The sequence below is a fragment of the Paramisgurnus dabryanus genome, chromosome 1 (genome assembly GCF_030506205.2).
Source record: "Paramisgurnus dabryanus chromosome 1, PD_genome_1.1, whole genome shotgun sequence".
Lineage (NCBI taxonomy): Eukaryota > Metazoa > Chordata > Actinopteri > Cypriniformes > Cobitidae > Paramisgurnus > Paramisgurnus dabryanus.
The window spans coordinates 53,356,717-53,381,515 of NC_133337.1; the positions used below are offsets into that span (position 1 = coordinate 53,356,717).

General features: G+C 37.3%; 1 protein-coding gene across 20 annotated transcripts in view; it reads right to left on the reverse strand.

Moving 5' to 3' along the window:
* The window catches only part of nrxn1a (neurexin 1a), a 199,813-nt gene that overhangs the window by 11,902 nt on the left and 163,112 nt on the right, over positions 1 to 24,799 (reverse strand). For 12 of the 20 annotated variants that reach the window (XM_065242300.2, XM_065242293.2, XM_065242289.2 and 9 more), the window contains 3 exons: positions 24,336 to 24,507; positions 16,178 to 16,267; positions 14,578 to 14,894 (listed from right to left, as the gene is read on the reverse strand). In XM_065242300.2, coding sequence (XP_065098372.1) covers positions 14,578 to 14,894; positions 16,178 to 16,267; positions 24,336 to 24,507 — 579 coding nt within the window. The remainder of the gene's footprint in view (positions 1 to 14,577; positions 14,895 to 16,177; positions 16,268 to 24,335; positions 24,508 to 24,799) is intronic. The other 8 variants (XM_065242301.2, XM_065242302.2, XM_065242295.2 and 5 more) reach the window with 1 other exon arrangement.

Genomic DNA, 24,799 nt, shown 5'->3' on the forward strand with positions numbered 1-24,799 from the left:
ACGATCGATTTATATGAGGAAAAGACGCAAGACTGATCACAATCCACCGTAGATTTCAGATCCTATGTATACCGATTCAAAAACCGCCGCCAGAAGAAGCGATTATACATCATCTTTGATTGTGAAATAGCATTGGCTCTCATGTGTCTTGTGACCAATTGCATCATTAGGTTAGCTATGAAACTGAAGCACTATTGGCCGTCATGAGTGACTGCATAATGATCTATGTTCCGGTTTATATTTGAATGAGATCGGACTGCTTGCGTTGCATTCATGGATTTCTTCATATATAGGTCCTTAAAAAAACATATGTGCATGTGTTTGAATTTAAATATACAAAATAATTGCTTACAGTGCACACACATCCTATATTATGCAAAAACTTTAATTTTGTATGCAATTAATCGTGATTAATCTTTTGACAACCCTAACCAAAACGTATCTTAAAACCAGGTGTAAACAGCCCCTAAGAGAGACACACGTATTAACATTACACTGGATAAAAGAGTCCATGGAAATGGGCTGAACTGGCCTACTGACCCTTCAATCCCTAAACCTTTTAACTTAGGTTATTATTGATCCACAACACATCGCAGGCCTGTTTTGTAGCTTGGTTCCATCAACAGAAATTTGTTTAAAATGGGTGTTTTATCCTACTATAAAAACCAACCTGTACTCAAGGTCGGCTAATATTAATTTTACAATATGAATATACTAGAATATTATATTTGCATTTGTGCATTTTGGTAGAAGCATTAATTCAAAGCAACTTAGAGTACATTAAAATATACATTTTATCAATATGTGCTGGGTTTTACAGGGAGGGTCACTGAAGTCGAGAAACGCCTTATTATACACTGTAAAAAAATCTGTAGAAAATACAGTATTACTTGGTATTACTGGCAACTAGCTGCCAGTAACTTACTGTAGATTTTACATTTATGTTATTTACTGGCAACAGTTTGTTAAAAGTTAAATGAACATGAAAAATGTTCAGTCTTTATCTTCTACAGTAAGTTACTGGCAACCAGCTGCATAATTACAGCAAATTTTTTACAATGTAAGAACTACTTGATGTGTTAATATAGTACTGAGTTTGACATTTATTTGCATAATATGCATATTTATTCTATAATATGCAGATATAATTGTGCATTATAAAAGCATCTCCTATGAAACTCTTATGAAAAGAATCACTTGACTGGTTGGTACAATTTACTACTTTCCAAATTGGGAAGATCTCTCTCTGCGCCTTCAAAACCCAGTTTAAATTTTTTATAGTCTGTTCTCAATCCCTAACATTCATCTCTCCCTCAATCTCTCGGTCATGGAGATAGATTTCCACCACGAATACGAATATCTCAGAACAGTGCCGTCGTCTGTTGTTGTTGCCATGGCGACATGAAGATTCAGCCTGTTAAAAATGATGGGAAATAAAAACCGTATCACCTCGTCTACTCCTCTGGGTCCTGCAAAGCAAACCATCGATTTCTCGCTAACAGTTTCTCTTTTTGTTTTCTTCCAAATTCCTCTCCTCCGGTCAGAGAGAGATCGTGGTACACAAGAATATCAAAGTCTGCCAGCCAACTTAGCGGCACGCTAATGAAGTGTGAATATTCATAGAGAGGTGCTGGCGCTAAATGCAGCCTCACATTACTGAATGCTGTGGGTTTAAAATACAGAGAGCTCATACAATGAATAAAAAATGGCCACTGATGCACTGCAGCATTCTCTCACTAGAATAATTGAAAACTCCCAGGAAACACAATGGAGAGACGTCTGCTAGACTACACTACTGGCACATACAGGAATATATAAAGCCATCCCACAGGGCATCCATATGCGCTCGCTGCTTTGAATTATCAGGGAACTGAGACTGAGATCTGGGGGCTTCAACTAAAGCTACAGTAGAAAACATGAAGTGTAAAAGTGAGAGAGATCTTCTACTTGGATGGAAATCAAGATGGCTTCCATACGATTCATTACAAACCATAGGTATTTATACATTTAAATTCAACATTTGAATGTATTTAAAATTGTGTGCTTAATAATAACAGGTCACTTATAATATTAAATATGCGAAATTAAAATTAAATATTTTTATAAACACTGTGTTTTGTGACTTATCTATTACATTTTAGATCATGGTGTATAATTGATCTATTTTTAAAATGTCACAAAAATTAACCATAGGGGTATAAATGTTTAAAATGTATAGGTTGTAACTATCAGGAAAATTCCTTAAAAAAATGACACAATCACACATTTTTGTCCAATCACATTTCTCAAATTCTAATACCATACAAACAGCAGCAAATGATGGTTAATAATTGTAAAATACCTTCTATATGATCAAACATCACTTTATTAAACGTCCTATTTCAATAGGAAATGCATCAGAACAAGTACTGCACTTTTATTAGTGATTTTATTAGGGTCTAAAAATTTTCTAAACTTAATAAAGTTCAATAAAATTAAAATTTTGACCAGTCGTTAATCATATGCAAATCTACCAATTAAATAAAGGGCAAATGCTTCAAGACCGAACATAAAGGTATTTCTGATTTATGATTCTCGAAGTACACTTAGAAGTAAGCCACTAGTAGTCATTACAAGCAACTCCCAAGGGGCATTCATGTGGGCATAGATACATCTGATCATGCCCACAGACAGAACCCACAGCTTCAGATCCCCCTGAAAGGAAGCTGACTTCACATAACATAGTGTTCACAGCAAATCCCATTGGGTTAAACTTTACAGGAGGACGGCACTTGATCTTCAAACACTTTAAATGAGACCAAACAAATGACAGCATCAGGGGCGGTTCGAGACGATTGGATGAAGATTTGAACAAACTAACATGCTACACATAAAAAAACCTAATATACAGTGATTGAAAACGTTCTGGAAGCGAATCCCTGGTGCGTAAACCCCCGTGCAACACTGGCATCAAACAACGGCGACCTCATGCGCAACTTTCTTTCTTTTCTTCTCGTAACTCACCCCCCCAAGCTCCCCGTTCACTCTCTCGCTCGCTCAAAGTGGCGAGCGCTGCAGACAAATGGTGCATGGCTTTTTCGCTACATGCATATGACAACATTAAAGACTCGGCATGCGATGATGGCTGGATGGAGAAGGACCGTGAGAAATAAAGTCTACCTGGGAAGAGGAACAATGCCACCTCGCATCCATGGCAGTCTGGCTACACTGTCTGCTGCCTTTCTCTTTCAATGAGACTGAATGCTTGTCCTCTCTCCCTCTCTGAGCTCCCCGTCCCTGCCTTTAGAGCAATAAAAAAGCCCCACACCAGTAAAATAAAGTCCGTTCTGCCGGATCAAAAGTGAAGAAGTCCTACTTTGGTAAGCAGATAGGGATGATAAATTGTCTGTGCTTCAGGAGAGTGCCTTCTACAAACCAGGAGAGAGAGAGAGAGAGGGAGAGCGAGAGAGAGAGGGAGGGAGATGGAAGAAGAGCAGGAGGGAGAAAATGGAAAAGATACACACGGAGAGAGGCGGGCGAGCAAGAGTCAGAGCGAGAGAGAGTGAAAATACGGTACGACTGGAAGCAGACCGACTCGATCACCTGACACGTTTCGGCCAATCGCGAGCCGTGCTCAGCTTGAGGTTGCTAAGGGTTTGCTCAGTTGGAAACATTTCAGTATATCTCTTTTATTTTTTGAAAGAGATTGATGTGAGGGGTGTGGGGGCACTGGCGCACCTTCTGCCCTGCCATGAAACTCCACAGAGACACAACCCATAATCTAACATCAAACGCACACATGCGCGCTTTCAAAATATAGCTGCTCACAGCAGGGCTCCTTAAAGGATGGAAAGGGAATGTTATACAACAAGCAAGGAGCCATGGAGCAATAGGACAGAGAAACACTGCATTGCTTGGTCTTCTCATCTCAGCCAGACTCTCCATCCCTGCTGCTCCTCTGGGAATTCATATTATTCTGCACCATCTAAATCTATCCACTGGCACCCAAAACAAGCACCCATTTACCCCAAATTCAAATACACATAAAAAAAAGGGTGGAGACACAGAGATGCATTCGATAGGAGACTCCTTTTTTGTCTGTTTCGCACCACAGCTGATCTCACAGGACTCTATTTGTCTCTCGCATCTGCAGAATCTGTGCACCAAGCCCGACCATAAATTATGAATGTGACAAAATTCACAAGACGAAGCAAAAAACAAAACAAAAAACAAGTCTGAGTGACAATGGACTTGTGGGACGTCTGAGATTAGAGATGACAGGCCGAAACAACAAATATCAGGCTGGTTTAACATGAAGCTTTCCAGAAGACAACACAAGCAACAGGAAAAAGCCCTTTGTGAATTAACAGTGTCATCATTACCCTGAAGCGCAAGGTTTAATAACTGTTTGTAATATCTACCACCTCCAGAGGGAGGAAGAGAGAGAGAGAGAGAGAGAGAGAGAGAGAGAGAGAGAGAGAGAGAGAGAGAGAGAGAGATCCAGAAAAAGAATAGCTGAGCTAACAGTCCATTTTATTACCCAGTTCCTGCCAACTCAAACAATCATATTGATTGACTGATTTAGGTGGTCAGTGAAAATGAGCATTGGGACAACAGTACATCCATTAATTGGACAGATGGGAAAACAGACTGGAATCTGGACCGGTTAAAATCTATTGGTGCTGAACAATGGACTACCCTCATGATGCAATGGCATGAAACGGACTGGTGGGTTTCTGATAAAAGCATGTGTGAAAAGCTGGTGATGTGGAACTTTTATATTCGGAGAAATGGGCACAAATACGAATCACATACATTCATGATTTAACACGCCATCTAAAAGCATCCACTGCAAACTTGTACTGAAGCTACTTACTAGAAAAAATGCTTTTCATTGAAGAAACGCTGCCCCCAAAAGGTTTTTAATAGATAATAGCTAACTGCTTTGGACATTTGTGACCATGGGCTCTATTTTAACGATCTGAAACGCAAGTGCGAAGCGCAACGCGCAAGTGAGTTTGTGGGCGGATCTTGGGCGCTGTTGCTATTTTCCCGGCGTGAGAAATAACTCTTGCGCCGGGCGCAAATCAATAAGGGGTTGGTCTGAAGTAGGTTCATTATTCATAGGTGTGGTTTGGGAGTAACGTCAAATAAACCAATCAGAACGCTAGCCAACATTCCCTTTAAACGCAAGGGCGCAAGTTCCATGGCGGGTTGCTATTATTATGACGGATTTACCAGGCGCACGCCAGGAGCGGTTCACAGCCGAGGAGACCGACGTCCTTGTACGGGGGAATCCCACGCTTGCCAGCATAAATCGGGCACGCCGTGTAACGGGAGGTGGATCTGCCTCAGGACTTGACGCCAGCAGAGGACATCGCTGCGTCCACCCTCACCGCTGAAAGGGTTTGGGGGCTTTGAAATCGGACCCAAGAAACGCAAGCAAGGTCCAACCCCAAAGTACTTTTACAAATCAAGTTCATATACATTAAGGTTTCTTATGAAAACATTTTAACTATTATTTACATAAAATAAACGTAATACAGCCACACAACAAAGTTATGAAAATATTTTAATCGTTATTTGCATGAGAATAAATAAAAATCCTCACCACAATGCTCACCACTATGATTCCCCTTATCTCGTGTATTAATATTTTTAAGTGTAACAATTTATGATTTGCAAAAATAACTGTTGCATCTGTGTAGATTAGATAAGCAAAGTGTATGCGCGTTGTGCACGCTATACATTATGGTCAAGCATGCGCCCTTAAAATAGCATAATGAACCACGCGCAACGCGCCACTGACTTTAGACTAGTTTTTTTTGGTTAGTAGCGCAATTGTTTTTTGAAACTGCAAAATAGCATAAGAGATGGTTTGCGCCGCAACACGCCTCCTTTTTGCGCTGAACCGCCCAGGGAGCGCAAGTTCATTCCCTAGTTTGCTGACGTGCATCTGTGGAGGGAAAAACCCCGCTGTGCGCCGGCGCAAAATACGAATGATACATGCGTCACTGACAAAGTCAATTGCGCTGGGTGCAAGATAGGGCCCCATGACTGTGAAATCCAGGCTAAGCTTCACAATCTAATGATGAGATTAAGTTTGATTTCAAACACTGATTTTAATTTAATTTTAATATTTGACATGGCCCCAGCCAACATTAAATATATCAAGGATATATTTTCACACAATGTTCTTTAAATTTTGTAGGATGCAGATTTTATTGCACTGTATGTAAAATGTAAATCACTAAAATGACTTGGTTTTACAGGCAAGGTCACATTATTCAACAATTTTGTTTGCTGGGTTAGAAAAGAAGCATACTTACTCCCACACACACTAAACTAAACAGCAGGGTTCTAGAGGTAGTTATTATGGTGCATAAACAGTTAAGTAGCCCATATATTTATTTTTAATTACTGTGTTTTGGTATTTAGTTTCAGTAAGCCATTAGTCTTTGTTGACAATTATAAATGAGAATTTATCAAATGACTTGCGCTTAAAATAATACCACATTATTTTCACAGATCAAATGTAAAGATTAATTTGTCAAATGGCCAACAACAGCAGGCTGCAGCGCACGCCATAAATAAAATGTGCTATAAATGACAGTGCTGCTAAACTTGGCAGTAAAATGTAAGTGCCATGCCTCGGGACATTTACTGTATGTGTTCAGCAGCCACATCAATGATGAGATGATCTCTTATTGCAGCGGTTTTGAAACTTTTTTCAGCCGAACCCCCTTGACCTAAATTCTTTTACTTGAAGTACTCCCTGACATTTTAAGTTATTAACAAATTAGTGAAATATATTTTTTCGTAAAGTGTGTTATTATGATTTCTAAAATGTATTTATTTACATTTTATGATTTAATTGTATGTTTTTATCAATTCACAAACCACCTGCAAGTCCCTCGCAAGCACCAGGGGGTCTTAAAGGGGACATGTCACAATATTTTTTTAAGATGTCAAATAAATCTTTGGTGTCCCAGAGCACATATGTGAAATTTTTGCTCAAAATACCATATAGATAATTTTTTATACCATGTTAAAATGCCACTTTGTGGGTGTGAGCAAAAATGTGCCGTTTTGGGTGTGTCCTTTAAAATGCAAATGAGCGGATGAAATGCAAACACTGATCGCAATGATGGTGGTTTGATGCAATAGACCTTTCTCACAGTAACCGGAAATACGTAATCGTTGTGTAAGCGGAGTTCCTGTCAAGCGTCAACACACTAGAAAAACATAAACCCGGGCAAGTTTAAAATGGATCAAAGAGTCTACAAAACTTCGTTAACGGATTTGCCAAATATTACATTTGCTGATGTGACACGACTAATGGAGGAAAACTTTTTCCATGAAGAATTTGTCCATAAATTTCTAGGTAAGTAGAGAGCGAGTCCAACTGTTACTGAACTGTTAACTAAAACGACACATTATAAGTCTCGCCGGATAGCCTGAATCCACTTCTGTATAACTTCACCATCAACATCAAATTGCTGGAACAGATACGGCTTTTTACATTGCCTTGACTGCGGAGGAAGTAGATTTCCGCGACGATTGCGTATTTCCGGTCATAAATACGGATGTTGTGAGAAAGGTCTATTCAAACTAAATTGTGCTGTGAATTATTTTCTCTCTCTCATTCTCTCTGCACAAAATGGCAGTGCTGTGGTTGGATAGTGCAGATTAAGGGGGAGTATTCTAATAAGAGCCTCCTTATGAGAGCTTTTTTTCATGTGCTTGTAGAGAATGGTTTACCAAAACTAAGTTACTGGGTTGATCTTTTCCACATTTTCTAGGTTGATAGAAGCACTGGGAACGCAATTATAGCACTTAAACATGGAAGAAGTCAGATTTTCATCCCATGGCCCCTTTAATAGGTGTGTTATATACAAAATACACTGAAGGTCAGAAGTCAAGCCTAATTTATTAGACAATCCACTTTTATAATTATAAAAATACACTGTTTTAACTTTTTGGTGTAGTAAAATATATTAGATTAACCCTCATAATTTCTTCATAGTAATATCAAAATTGATTGAGAACTAGATTTTACGTAAAATTATAAATGAATACACAATTAATTTATGTACAAAATGAACTGTGTGGGATTAGTTTGTCGTATTATATATATTTTTGTATTATCTAACTGTTTTATAGTCACTGCACATAGTTCTAAAATAACTAAGTAAAAAAAATAGCCTGTTCATGTCAAAAACACAATTTTGTGAGTGTGAGAATCAAGTTTATTCAATGAATTTTGGTTATGATACCATTTATACCACTAAGAGTAAACTAAGTCCATACAACCATGTTAAAGAAAATAACAAACCGTAAATAAGATTTATTTCATATTTTTAGGACAGCAATGCTTCAGTATTTAAATAAGTAATAGACTTTACCTAAAACTTCTAAAATAAAAATAATTAAGTGACATTTACTAACATATTGTTTAACAAATGTTTCATGTATTATTAAGTAGATTTTATTTGATTTTGATAGGTAAGCTGTAAAAAACAATACATTTTACTTGTTGTTTTTTAGTGTAGGTTTGCAAAGCTCTGGAATTTTGAAAATATTCCAAGTTGTAAACTTTAGGAATTAAAAGATAATTATTTGTAAATTTTGGGTAATTTATACAAACTGTACACATACAAACATTGATTTCCTTAGCATCTGAATCATTTTAATCTGTGTGCAACAATTCCCATATATTCTCGTGTAATTTCCATGGACAGTTTCCAAAACTCATCGAATTTTGCAACTCTAATAAACACTGAAGTCATGTAACTCTGTATAGGTCATGCATTAAGTACATATTCACAGTTGTTTTTCTAAATTTTAATTATTTTCAGCAGTAACATTTATGCTTTTATTCACTCTTAAAACGGTTGTGTTAAAACAACACATAATTGGAACAACACATTTTGTGTTGTTTAACACATCTTGTGTTGTCCCTTACATTTTTTTAAACACACAAAATCAATAAAAAATTACACAAATGTGTTAAATAGCATAACACAAACAATGTGTAAAAAATTAACACATCCTTTTTTAGAGTGAATTACAGTTGACAAAAAATCCCACTGCTAATCATCCTTGTCATCATTTTTACCGAAACACACGTGCACATATTCACGCATGCATGCACGCACCCCGCCACACACACAGGTTTTCATGTTTTGTGGGGATATTCCATAGACGTAATGGTTTTTATACTGTACAAACTGTATATTCAATTCCCAAACCCTTGCCCAAACCCTAACCCCAACCATCACAGAAAACTTTCTGCTACTTCACATTTCCAAGAAACATCATCCTGTTTGATTTATAAGCTTGTTTTCTCATGGGGACCTCAAAATGTCCCCACAAGGTCACACATTTACTGGTATTCCTATCCAACGTGATAATTACCAGATAGACACACACACACTAATCTAATTCAAACACAATTTCATGTGCAATGTCACGTACATTCCTGTCAATGCAAGAACTGACACCAGACACCAGATACTGTAAACACATTACAGTAATTGTCAGTAAATATTGTCCTAAATAAAGAAAAAAATGCATTAGACGGAATCAAATCCACTCAGCCCCAACACAGGACATCTATAAATGTACGACCCTCATGACGTTATAATGCACGCCCACACTGCCATTTCCATGCAGGGAATTGGCGCCTCACTGCCCTATGCCCATCTCTACATTAAAACGATACCCCAGGGTGTTAAACAACATGCACACAAGAAATGCTAATTTATTATTTAAAGCCTGGCACAAAGTCTGACACTGCAAACTGTCCCCAAATATGAGAATAAACACAAGCCCCTGCCTTTCTAATTCCCATGTGGCCAAACACCACAGCTATCAAAAAAATGGCATCGGCAACCAGCCACATATCCACCAAAAAGATGATGTAACAGGTAAAATGAGACATTATTCAGAAAGAGTATAGGACAAAAAGATAATAAAAAGCTGTCACTTCAGAACATCATTTGTTTGGTGTGGTATTCACGAAGGAAATCAAACATCTGATAGAAATATTAAACATCTCATCTGTCAGTCACAAGCACACAGCGTTCGCATGTGTTTTTCTAAGCATGCTGTTGGTTCCTCTGAGACGTCCTCTGTGGTTTGTTTGTTGCTGTTTGAACAGAAAGAAGTAAAACACGTTGCTTCCCCTCTCGCTAGCTTTCTATCACTTACCCTTTAAAAAAAATCTTATAAATTTTTACGCCTATAAGCTCCAGCCAGACAATAGCGAAACCAGTTTATCTGAAGATAATCCACGTGTCAGCTGAAGATTAAAGATACTTGCGCAGCAAATCTGAAGCCATTAAATGGAAAAATTGGTCATGCAAAGTATGCAAAATTATTCAGAAGACTACAGAGCTCATTTACCCTACACGCAAATTCGCTGTATTACAAGCGGCTCGATCGATCTGCCTGAATTATTATATCATTCCGAACCATTAATCTGCTAACCATTTGTAGGATGCAAATCATTCCTATTATCTATACAGGAACAACTCCAAACAATTCAGCATCTTTGCAAAAAGTTCCTCGCCGCCGTAGTGCACCGCAAGAATTTTTTTACACACTCGAATTTCCTTTGGCCAGATCTCGGCTAATTCGAGGATGCTTAATTCACCCGGAGGGAGAGACCTCTGCGGACAATCTGAAGAAGTGTTAAAAAGATGGAGAGTCCAAGAAGTTGCATTAGCTCTGATTACAGAGAGCTCTCTGCTCTAATGCTCACTTCTGTCTAATGGCCATCACAAATGCCTGTAATCAACGCCTTTTAGAGAACCACAAACTCCTAGCACTCCTTCCAGCTTTTTTCATTAATTACACATTTAAGGTCCATCCTCACCACCTTAGAAAATGAAATCTGTGTAGCCGATTCGAACGGAGCAGCTGTGCGGTAAGAGACAATGAGAAAAAGAACGATTGTAATGGATCATAATGGAGAGCAGATGGCCTAAACTTGGGAAGAGGTGTAGACGGCGCTGCGAGAGGAGAAAGGAGTCTCATATTTCCATGGCAACATTTACCATCATCATCGGCGAGCCCACCATTTTGTAATGCGATCCGCAGATGAGGCTGTGATAAGATAACATTGCGATTGAGCGCTCGGGCGCAATACATCAAACAATATCTGTTATTGCGCGACTATCGCTTTCACGCCACGCGCTCGGAACGCCCTTGAGCGCGGGTAATTTAATACACGCGCCTAGATTTAGTTTTAACCATATCGAATTATGATTTCATTGTTGTGGAAGCTAAATCACAGCACATAAAGTCACGCATGAGGAGAGGAGCGTCTACTGGCCTTGGCGAGCCTGTCAATCACGGGGCTCAGCCTGCCGCGCTGACATGTAATTACAGCACGGCTGTAATTAGAGCTCACTGTCAGGGCGCTAAATGATGCCTCGCGTGAGAGGAAGACCAAGAGAAAGTTGTAAAGGAGAAATAGCGTGTCCACCTACACTGTGATCATCTCCCCGACTGATTTCTCCCCTTTATGGCCCCATTCCATTTGCCTGTGGGTTTTCTTCGCTCACAGACTTATTGACTGCATTTCGTCTCCCTGCAGCCCTCAGCACTCTTTTTCTCAACCTGGACTGCAGCACTTCCACAAAAGAACCGGCCAATCGCTTTACGTCTGAAAGCAATTGAGTTGTGCCGGGCCGAAAACCTTTGGTGGTTCGATAATGTGCGATTCAGCCACAGGCTCTTTTTTAAGTCTCGGGCACAGGACCTCTTTTGCTTCAGAGAGCATCAAGTTTAGTTTAAACTGGCCTTGTTGATGTCTGGGTCACTTATTGAAAATGGCACTTTTAATGTTTTGGATGGTGAAAGCAGGCCTTTATTGGGCCCTAAGCGGAATTTTGTTTGGGGGGCCCCTCTGTAATATTGACTATTGCCAATGCTTGATCATTTACACACTATAAATCTAATATAAACCCATTTAATTAGTTGAAGCTGTATTTGGGATTAAGGAATGTCTTTAAAAACAAACAAAAAACAAACAAACACTAAAAATAGGCGAAAAGCAGTATGCAAGGTGAGTAATATGTCAGATTTTACAGTATTCCAATAACTGTAGGCGATTTAGTACGCACACTGCAAAAATTGACTTTCTTACTTAGTATTTTTGTCTTGTTTTCAGTAAAAATATAAAAAAAATCTTAAATTAATATGTATTTTCTGGATGACCAAAATGACCTAAGGAAATAAGTCTAGTTTTTTGACAAAAAATAGAAACTTTTATTAACTTTTTTCTTAAACACTTAATTCAAGAAAAAAACCCATTGGCAGATATTGTTGCTAGTTTTAAGCACAATTTTACTTAAATTGTATATATTTTTTTCTAAAAACTAAACTTATTTTCTTAGGTCATTTTGCTCATCAAGAAAAAACATCTTTATTTAAGATATTTTTACTGAAAACAAGCCAAAAATACTAAGTAAGAAAGTCATTTTTTTGCAGTGTACATCTTAATTTAATTTTTTTAGATCTTTTTACTGAAAACAAGACAAAAATACTAAGTAAGAAAGTCATTTTTTTGCAGTGTACATCTTAATTTAATTTTTTTTAGATCTTTTTACTGAAAACAAGACAAAAATACTAAGTAAGAAAGTCATTTTTTGTAGTTCAGCCTTACACACGGCAAAAAATGACTTTCTTAGTTAGCATTTTTGTCTTGTTTTAAGCACAAATATCTAAAAATTCTCAATTCAAGATGCATTTCCTTTATGAGCAAAACGGCCAAAAAAATAAGTCTAGTTTTAAGACAAAAAATAATTTAAAAATGTAATTGAATTAAGGGGAAGGCAAACAAATCTTGAACTTTTTTCCTAAACACTTAATTCAAGAAAAATTCAAGAAAAAAATTCTTACCCCATATTGGCAGATTTTTTGCTTGCTTTATGCACAAATTCACTTAAATTGTATGTTTTTGTCTATAAAATAGCCTTATTTTCTTAGGTCACTTTGCTCATCAAGATAAAACATCTTGATTTAGGAATTTTTAGATATTTGTACTGAAAACAAGACAAAAATACTAAGTAAGAAAGTCATTTTTTGCAGTGCATCTGGTCTTGCACTCTCTTTTAACTAGAACCGTCTTGCTGAATTTTGATTGGTCACCGCTCAGCTCTGTAAACTGTAGCTCCCGCCTTCTTTCGGTTGATTTGCTGCCTCACTTATTTTGACCTTGAGGATGTTTGCAGCACCAAAATATAGTTAGGTTACTAAGAGAGCCGACTGCGTGAGTCTCATGTCAAATGCGTGAGAGTTGAGGGGTTCCCACGCCTTAGTTAACTTTAAATTCAAGGAACTTTCAAGGAATTTCCAGGTCCAAAACCCTCAAATTCAAGGACTAAATGTGGGGACACATTTCAAGTGAGAGCAAGGTTACATCGTGTTAAGTTTTAAGATACATTGTTACAGTTCCCTTTCAAGGGAACTTGCTTGCGTCACTGCAGTGAGTATTTGGGGACGCCTCCAGGGGTAAGTGCATCTGAATGTGTATATCAAATTCAACCAATGGTGAGGCTTAAAGACAGGGTGACTGGGGAGCCAGGAAGTATATTGCTATCTGAAATATTGCCAAAGACGGCGTTACTGGGATGCAGGAAGTATGGCAAGGGAGACGCAGCGTCTCGTTCCCTTCTCAGGGAACAACAGTTACATACGTAACCTGAGACGTTTTCATGTGTCAAACACAACTATGCAAAAAAGCATTTTGGTATGAATCAACATTTGCATACAGAAGATATAATAAGCATTTAATGCGAACAGTTTGGGACGTGTGCTTCAAAAGTCTAGAATTTCTATGATATTATCCTACACTACACAGGGAATTATATGGATTTTTTCAGAAAATGTTTTGCATAAAATAGATTCAAACACTTTAAATGACCTGTATCTATGTATGTATATTTCAAAAACTTCCCAGGGCCTTGAATTTTTTCCTCCAGATTCACAAACTTTCAAGGATTTAAGGAACCGTGGGAACCCTGGAGTTGGCAGCCCTGAATTTATCATAAAATAAAAAATAAAAAAAATCAAACCATCATTTCACTTTCTCTTGGGGGTTCTCTTGAGGGCCTGTTGGTAACGCGATGGTTATTTCGCGTATGCCTTGGGGTGGCTTTGGTGAAAGTGAGTTATAGTATGCAAGAAAATAGGGAGAGAGGGATAATCGATGCGGTCGGCCAATCGTGGCACGGAACTAAAAAGCAGTATACAGATATGGTCAGCATGACAGCTTCAATTTAAATGAACCAATGTGATTCAGGCTGTGATGTTGATGAATTTCCATGACTTCTCCATGACCTTTCCAGCTGTGTGAGAAACCCGGATAAGGACTGCTTTAAATCATTCAAAGTCAGACCTTGTCGTCAGACCAATTTGTGAAGACTCAATAGAATGATTCGCTCAGAATTTCAGCAAGTTTTACTGGACCAAAGAGCAACTTCCAACTAATACAAAAATTATACAACCCTATATAACTACCCAGCAACAGCTTACAGAGTATATTGAACCAACAACTGATTTGTGCAGTAAAATAGAGTGGCGACTGACCAGTGGAGTCGTCGTCTGCTTGCCCTGTCGGTTGGATGCAGTTGTAGTCGTCATGTCGGTGATGGAGGGAGACGTCTCCGAACGGTTGCCCGTGGCGGAGGCGCTGGACTGGGGCGTAATAGAAGACGAGGGCATGTCTCCCACCAGTCGGGCACTACCCTCCACGCGCACGTTGGGGTCGCCCTCCGCGGCCATGTTGAGCACTTTTAGGCCATTGTAGTAAAGCCCAGAGAGCTGACCCTGGAAAGGCCGACTGCCCTTTTCCCAGCCGCCGATCTTTATGGTGGTCTGACTGTTGAAGATGGTGAGTTGCCGACCTGCCAGGGAGAGACGTTACAGAAAACACAAGAGTGTTCAGCGGCCCGCTCCCCCACGCCGCAGAGACGCACCCATACACATGCACACCCTAATAGACAGACATACACACCCCACACAAACACGGAACTGATGGAAGTCCTGATGGTAAAACACACAACAACCGTAACCTTATTTTCCCTGGGGATCGTGAAAGCAATAAATTACACTAATGCGAACAGCAACACTGGTAATTTATCGACTGTATTTTAATGGGCTGCTGTTGGCACAAAGTAAATAAAAGAGGGGAATGAGAATGCTGAACCCCCCCACCCCGCTCCCTCCAAAAAAAATTCATAAAAAAGAAAAATCAATGGGACTTGCTAAAAGGACAATCAAACAGATACTGCTTACGTGTAGTCGAAAATTTCCCCTTTTAAATTACGTTTAATCTGAAATTGGTTAGGACAAAGTATAAAGCTATAGATGCGAATGCCTGTTTTCACAGGTCTGGTACGTTTTATTGAGATTGCCTTTCAGCAAGGGCAATGGCAATTAAAATTAATTAGACTGAAATAAGGTTTACGTGGAAAATGGTTTTACAGCTACATGAGACATTACAAATGATTCATCATGGTTATAATTCCATTGAAAAGGGAAAAATAAGAAGAAAACAAGCAAAACAAATCACTTTGAACGATTCAATTTGTTACATACAGTACATTGCAGCATGCATTCATGTCTATTCCCTGCTTGTGTGTTTAACTTGCTTGTTAAAGGGACTTCATATATGATGCCAATAATCATTGAAGCTATTTAAGAGACATTTGCTTCGAGTTTTTAACTGTGCACTTTAGCAGTTTCCAAAAGAAATATGTTTAGCATTGAACAGAAGATATGCATAAATATATATATAAATATATATAAATAATTTAAATAGTATGTGTATGAATTCAAATGATTTCCACTGTGGACAAATACTTTAATTATTCATTTAGATTATTACAGCTGCAAATATAACATTATTTAAGTATTTTAATGATGTAAACATATTTTGTTAATGATTGATGAACTAGCTTGAGTTATCAGTATATTACCAGTCCCTTTAACCACTGACAGGTTTACAAGTACAGTATAACAACACATTATTGAACTGTACAGTGCAAATATTACAAACTACATTTGTTTAATTTTTAAACTTGGTTATACAGGGGATTTATGTTTTAGATGGTTTATTTGTTGTGCAAAATATCACTTGCTTATGATCAAATTATCTTTTATTTAAAGTTTTAATCAGTGTTTTTACCTTTGTCGAGTAGCCATTCGTCAACTACTCGACCAAGCCGATATGGGATTCGCTGTCTAGCAATCGCCAGGCGTTCGTTATCAATGTTGCCTTTAAAGTTTAAAGAGACATTTCATTGTTAAAAATCTGAAAGGTCAAAGATTAAAACCTACAGTGAAACATACTCCTTAACTAGCTGTTTGTTTTTTTCTTCATTTTTTTATTTTAAACACCACAAGGTTGCATACTGTACATAAGAATGATAAAGCTTTTCACTCAATTAACTTTAAGCAAACAAATTAACCCTATTTTAATATAAGCACTGTGGTACGTTAAATATGCACCTACTCTCCTTGCGTTAAGAGAAACCAACCAAAATCAAGTTTATACACCATATGACTGCTTTACATAATACATTTACAAAATGGTAATCCTTTTAAATCTTTTTAGCAGATTTTTCATCTAGTTATACATGAAAACTAGCTCATTTTAATCTAAATATTGTCATTACAGTACTGTATATTCCAGCGTTTTGCAACCAGTTTGATTTTAGCTAGACATTTGCTAACTAATCTAATGTATTTTCAGTCATTTTTGATATGATAAATGTCACATTATCAGATCACAATACATTTAAAAACATCAAAGTAGCAGAAGAACACTCACAAGATTAAAGCAACAGGAAGATTATCAGTTCAGCAGAAATAAGGCATGTGAGATCAGTCACTACTCAAAAGTTCATGTACCCCGTGTGAATTGGAAATTGCACTGACAAAAGCTTTGATCTCAGAGATGTCCGGGTAACATACAGTACGTGCGCGTTTATGAAGCGGTTCTCCGTGGAGTCATTCACAAGAACCTTAATGTGGATATTTATACAGCATGCCCATGTTGAGCCAACTCCTCTATTGAAGTCAGATTATTTAAAAACATTTACTCTTCTCCCATTATAACCCACACATAATTACCGCTCCTGCATTCACCGGCAAATTCAACGTGAATCCGACTTGCACAGATTTCCAAAGAGTATAATTATGCCACACAATTTTTACCCTATTAGCTATTAACTGCTATTTGTCAATCAAAAATGTGTCCATACACATGCCTATTTTCTCTCTCTCTATTCAATGCAAGCCAAGTATGATTAAAATATGAATAGTAAAATATTACAGATGAGACAAGTGAAGGCTGTGATAAGACAAAAAAGTATGTTCTCTATTCTCCAATTCAAATTCTCAAACACATATGCCCATATACCTTTTAAACTTGAAAATGTTATGATTTCACCATAAAAATAGTCCCTAGTTGGCACTGGGGCAGTACCCTTTGAAAAAGTACACCTTTGCATGTATAGTAGTTCACACTATTGCTGCAGAAGTACTGTACATATTAAGACAGTCCTGAAAGGTACATATTGGTACCAAATATATACATATCTATACGTAAATGGCACATATTAACACCTTTTTAAAGGGTACCACCCCAGTAATAGCTTAAGAAATTTTTTTTTCTGACAGTGTGGGAGGGACATTGATATTCGAAAGAGCATCTGATTGGTCAAAAATCCAAACAGAAAATGACTTATATCTCGATTTATTTATTTTAGAAGCACACTTTTTGAAGCATATTGATGGCTTCAGCATTAATAGATGGAGATTACAAGCCTGAAAACATTCAATTTTGATCATATGTGATTTTTTTTATCAGTAAAAGTGAAGTTAAAGCTTAAGGTACCCCAGCTCACATAAGCGTGGCTGTTCCAGTCAACTGCACTTTGAAGTAACAGTCCTAATTCTATATCCAACACTGAAATGGCTCGACTAAATTGCTCCTCAGACACAGCACGATACTGTTTTTGATAGGTGATTGCAGTGGAAAAAAACACCTGTGGACAAGAAAATAAGGCTCCTAAGGTCTACTCATAAGACATTAGGAGTGCTTGATTCTGGACTTCGGATTGCTGTGCTATGAGAGTGCTGACATTCTGCTGTGAGGACATAAAGAATATAAAAAATATGATTCCCAACTTTCATTCGTGTGTAATTTTTCTCTTTTTAAATTTCTCTTTCTCGGTCTCGTCAGACCTAAATGTGATTTACTTCTAGCTGTGCACTTTTCCTAGAGTAATGAAAAGTAAAAAGAGGCATTTTGTCTCAAATCACAGCTTAAAAAAACAAGAATATTAAAAATATTGAGCTTGATGGAGGATGGACTGGATGACCAAGGGCAAGTTGTGTGCATGAATGCTTGAATGCACACAAACGCATACATACGCACCCACCCACCCACACACACAACAGTGGTTATGTTCTATTTAAATGAGGGGGAAGTTGCCTAAGGGTCTCTCTATAAAATAAAAATGACTGCCTAGTTACCTTAGCTTGCTAACAGTCAGAATATCATCTCTGTAAATATTAATGCACTTTTTTTGTTTCAGCTAAGGAATCTAAATAAGAAAACTGTTGTTATAATTATATATATGTACGATTTGCATTCACTCCGAATGGTAATAGCATCAACATCTCAATTCATCTATCTTCTGTTCCAGATGTCACGCTGTGGCTGTTTTATGCCATTAAGAAGCTGCATGGTTTCACATGACAGTAATTTGTTTTAGGAAGTAAGAATTTGCAATATTTGTTATGAAATATGGGAAAAATTGCAATCCTACCAAAAAAATAAATAAAATAAATTAAGACATTTTTGTTTTATAGTATTGTAATGCTCAAAAGTAATAATTTTGATGTGGTAAACAATAATCTACTATGACATCTCAGCACCCTAAATCTGTCAAAAGTTTTTGAAAAACGTCTACTGCCAAACAAAATATATAATTTAAATAGCTTAAATAAAAAAGTCAATCGAGCAAGATCTTAAAACCACATTAGTTTCTCTCGTTTTACTCGACAGATCAAATTCTAGCAGTTTTAAACAGTTTTTATGGTTTGCAACACTCCTAAGTTTATCTTTATGTTGATATATCACTAACTGTTGTTTTAATTTTAAGAGGTAATTTTTGTTCGGCCGTATTGTGTCTAATTTTATGTTAAGTTATTCAATACTCAGAATATCATAACAACACGTTTGGTCTCACAGAATATATTTAAAGTCCCTGTTAAGTCAGATATTAAATGTGTTCTGAGTTTGTCACACCACAAAAAAATTGAGTGATGTAAAAAACAGCAAGTAAATAAAATAAGTTATCAAAATCTTGAAAGAATAGACAGCATTCTCTGCTCTCAAGTGGTGGGGGCGTGTCTGCACTGAAGCCACGCCCACTCACAGGAAAGCTGTCATCTCCCTAAACTTTCAATTACCGCTACAACCTGAATGGATGCTCGTGATTGTGTTAAGGGTGGGGCCATGTGTGGTGGCTCAAGTGCATTATCGAGCCACCGTTTTAGGCCCGCCTAAAAAAACTCAGAAATAGTGAAAAACTGTTTATGATCTAACTCTGCAATTCAGTACTACATAGTTTACGGTCTTTGTGGCGTGTTTCAACAATATATTTTTAAATGTTTAGAATCATTTTTTAAGATCGACTTTAATGTGGCCTAGTGCTTGTGACTTCATCAACTTTGCCGACATTTAGTACAATCACATTTTTTAATCATTTCACATTTATGTAAATAAACAGGCTTAAATATACTGTACAAAGCAGTGATTTCCCAATAAAAGCTTAATCCGCAACCCTATGATGGTTAGCATGTATTAATAATAAACAGGATACCAGTTTGAACCAGCATGCAGGTCTAAGTTGGTGCTTTTAGCAGGGTTCACTTTGAAAACTTTGTCTCTGAGGGTTTACGTCTACCATTACACAACTATTTATACTGTAATTACTGCGTATAAATAAAATGAGTTAGATGAAAGAATGACAGGCAGGGTTAAGAGTGGGAAGAAAATGCTGCAATTTCATTTAATGTTAATGCAATACTAGTTACAGAACTAATTGTTCAAGATAAACAAGCTGCCCTTTTTGTTCTTCCCACCTTACTGGTTGTCAATTTAAATTCTATGCGTTTATTATCTCCCCTAATGCGGCACTGAGTCAATCAAGCGCTGATTAAAATGAGACGGTCATGACTATTTTTTTATTTCAGAAAAGTATTTTCCATTCTGCCATGGACATAAGACACATTAGTATTCAGGTACTCACATGAACCCTGCTCTCTGAATCCACAACACAATGGAAACAGGAAGGAGAGAGAAAATAACACAGTGCAAAGGCTCCATTTTAACAAGCAATTGTCTTCCACTCCAAATGAAAGATGCTGCTGCTATTTGGGTTGTTTGTTTATACTAAAACAATCAGTGGGACTTGACTAAGGCAAGAAAAATCGTTTTCTTTTTGCTGCATGTCACCGTTTCAAATTCTTTTAATCTGAATTCTTTATTATAAGTCTACTGTAACTATTTTTAGAACTATATTTTGGTAAAGCTCTTGTCTCAGTTTTGTCTCCCTAAAGGGACAGTAAGTAGGGTTTTAATTGTTTTATTAATCAAAATAAATATATTTATTCATAAATATGCCCTCGTTGGTGTCAGATGACCTCTTTGTAAGCTTAGAATTTCTTCTCTTTACTTACATTGAACAGTTAAAGGGATACTTCACCGATTTAGCATTCAGCTTTGTATCTGTAGAAACCCGGCAGTATTACTGAATGACCATGTTTCCCTCCCTCATTTCCCCCTGAGAGGAGAGATATCTGCATTTTGGTTCTGCAAAAAAGTCCTCCGATGATGTAATATGACGATTTTTGCATCATCGGAGGACTTTTTTGCAGAACCAAAATGCAGATATCTCTCCTCTCAGGGGGAAATGATGGAGGGAAACATGGTCATTCAGTAATACTGCCGGGTTTCTACAGATACAAAGCTGAATGCTAAATCGGTGAAGTATCCCTTTAAGTCCAAGGAAGCTTCCATGTCATTCTGCCATATTGATAAACTATAATAGCAGAGTGGGACAAAAAGCACTAGCCTACCGACACGTTTCCACAACGCGTTTTCATTCAGAACACGTGAACTAGCTGTAACTGACAAGGAGATCAGAGAGTACATAACCGATACCGTAGTTGCAACACGCATTTGGAAAAGCGAGGCGCTAGAGAGCACTATTCGTTTGAATGCAAAATACAATTTCAACAGTAGATGGGGGTAAATCCTACTTATTGTTCCTTTAAATACTTTTATCAAATGTCCGTGTGCATTGCACTGCTTAAAGGGCTAGGTCACTCAAAAATGAAAATTCTGTCATTTTTTTATTACCCTCGCGTTGTTACAAACCTGTATGATTTTTGTTTGGTTTTGTAGGATAAAAAGGAAGATATTTGTAATCAAGCAAAAAACAGGAACACCACTGTCTACCATTGTAAAAAAGAAAAATATTATGGAAGTCAATGGTGCTCAAAAATGGTTTGGTTACAAACATTGCTCAAAATATATTTTTTGTGTTTCGCAGAACAAAACAAAATTATACTGATTTGTAAAAACTTTACAGTAGGTGTTGATTTTTTGGGTAAGCTATTTCTTTAGTCATGCTGGCAGAGTAATAGATTACATGAAATGGAGTTACGTACCGTAAATAGTATACATAAGGAATAAGTGACGACGGGACGTTGAATTATTAGAAAAATCTGCCTCGTGTCATGGCCGCATCACCACCTCGGGTGTGCATTATTTTTCAATAATTCAACGACCCGGAGCCAATTATTCCGCTTATACTATGGTAACCACACTTAAAGACATCAATCACATGATATATTTAAAAGGATTTGTCTGTTTTTTGTACTTAAATCGCTATTGTGAGTAGGACTATTTCTTCCGCGTCTTATCCAACGGTTCTTTTGCTTGTTCCAAAACGTCATTTTAAAGCTCGAAAAATCGTCTGTCATGTTGTTTTTGTTAGTCCGTTATTACAGTTAAAGACGTTCTAAGCGAATCTGCGAGACGTTAGTTTTTGTTGACGTTTGAATTGTTTTCAAACAGACGGAGCGTAGCTAACTCCTCCCCCTTCCTTCCGTGCTTTCATGAACGCGCCCAACCCCCACCCCCAAATCCTTCTTGTCGTTTATTGGCTGGAACAGTTTGTTATGGTTTCTGTTTGTAGGTTTGGCCACTGTGTTGTTTTTGCCGTTTGTGAAGCCTGGGCTGTCTACAGAGATTGCGTTTGTTTACAGTTTGATCAGCGGACAGGCAGCAAGCAGATGAGGAGATGTTTGCTGTATGTAACAAAAAATGTTTTATGGTCTAAAACGCGTCAATTCGCTTAGAGCACCTTTAACTATGCGAAGTGATATGGAACTGTAATGCGGTCAAGAGAGCTGCCTGGAACTTCGTTCGCCATGCGTTTCCTAGAAAATAATGGCACACTTCAAGCATTCAACAGACTGTAGTATAAATAAATATAGGTAACTGTTATCGGTTTTAGTTACATCAAAAAACAAAATCAGATTAGGTATCATGATTATAATTGTTTTATTTAAAAGCAAATAAATGAATCTCGCAATATAGTTTTGGGTAGATTATTGGGAGATACCAAACCCTGTTGCTGTGATTGGCTATTTTAGTGATGTAGAATGTTGTTCTTGATTTCTAAATACAGTTCATTTTCAGTTTGAATAATGAGAAACCATGTTTAGGAATAAAATAATTCATAAATGCTTTTGAGCTTATTATGCAGGTGTCCTATTGGGATATGGCCTGCAAGGACTCTTTTAATGTATTCTAATAAAAAAAAATCAAGGGCAATAATGAACAATAATGATTTTTGGTTTAAACTTTGTTATGAGTGCCTGTTTTTTATATTTATATCACCCGATACGTCAGTTTAAAGACAGATCATATGCTGCTTTGTGTTTGTTTAAAGGATTATTCTATTTTCTTAAAATCAAATCCAGATAATTTACTCACCACCATGTCATCCAAAATGTTGATATCTTTCTTTGTTCAGTCGAGAGGAAATCATGTTTTTTGAGGAAAACATTCCAGGATTTTTCTCATTTTAATGGACTTTAATGGACACCAACACGTAACACTTAACTCTTGAGTTACACTTATTATGAAGTGGTTTAAAAGTGCATATATATATTTTTTTTCTTGTCAAAATGGAAATCGTTTCGCTAGATAAGACCCTTATGCCTCGTTTGGGATCGTTTAGAGTCCTTTGAAACTCAGTTGAAAAAAACTGTTAAGTGTTGAGTTAAGTGTCAAGTGTTGGGGTCCATTAAAGTCAATTAAAATGAGAAACATCCTGAAATGTTTTCCTCAAAAAACATATTTTCTTCACGACTGAACAAAGGAAGACATCAACATTTTGGATGACATGGTGGTGAGTAAATTATCTGGATTTTTTTTTAGAAAATGGACTAATCCTTTAAATAAAGGGTACTTCAGATCATATTGCTTTTCTTATGACTTTATTTACATATCTGACCTTGAAGTAATCCAAGTAAGACATTATATTAGATTACATTACATTCAGAATGTGAATGTTGGATTATGTTACTGATTACACTTATTTTAAAGTCTTATATAACTGTTATGAATATATTTTCAAAGTAACCCTGCTGCTAAGCAACAGAGGACGTCAGGACGAAACTTCACTTTACGTTAAGCATGATATTTTCTGCACTCCATTACCGCACACTTTGAGACAACATCTACCATCAAAACATCTGTTCTCATGAGAAAAGAATGTTAAAAGTTCTCGATGTCTGAGAGCGAATAATCTGTAATGGACGTAATGGTTTAAGAAGAGCCTGGAATAAAATACAAATTAAAAGGCTAATACAGCCGCCTATCCTTCATCATGATTGACAAACGAGAGCAATAGGATTATTTCTCATCTCCGATCTCTTGTCAAGCTTTTGTCAGGGCTTTTCAGGCGAATGAGAGGCTGGTGAATTTGATAACCCTGGCTCTGACATTTTCAGCCTACTAAAGCCGCAAGAGCAATCATCTCTGCTGACATTTGGAGAGGATACCAGGGTTACCTTTTTTTTTTAACTGTAAGAAACCACAATCACAGACAAAGGCATTTTGTCCTTAACCCTGTGATTCAGACTCTTTTTATGAGCTCTGCCGGGCTTTTATTGTTCCCATTGTGCATAGCTACATGGCTGAGATTGTGTGTGTACGTGTGTAGGGACATACGTAAAAAGCCAAGGGCTCTTACCTGATGGGTAGCGCTCTATGACTGGCAGATCATCCACCTGCAAAGTGGCATTACCGCCACTCCTGGTAAAGCGAACTATGTGGTACTTTCCATCATTTACAAACTTTGAGGTTTCTTCAATGTTTATGTCATCGGTGCCCACATTGAACACCACTTTGATATTGCCTTTCTCCTGGAGAGAGAGAAAGAAAGAAAGAGAGAAAGAAAGAAAGTTTAAAGATTACATTATAGCCCCCAGAGTTTTGCTCTGATCTATTCTACTTACATAAAAAAACACAAAGTGTTTAGATTACATGCCTTGTCTTGTATTTATTGTCTGTGTTAGAAATTCAGAAGACAATTTTTGATTATAAATAAAGGCCTTCATAAGAAGACAACTGTACTCCATCTAAAATGGCAACATAACAAATGTGCCACATTTATTGAGGACCAAACAAGGTGATAGTTTATCAGACTGAGCACAA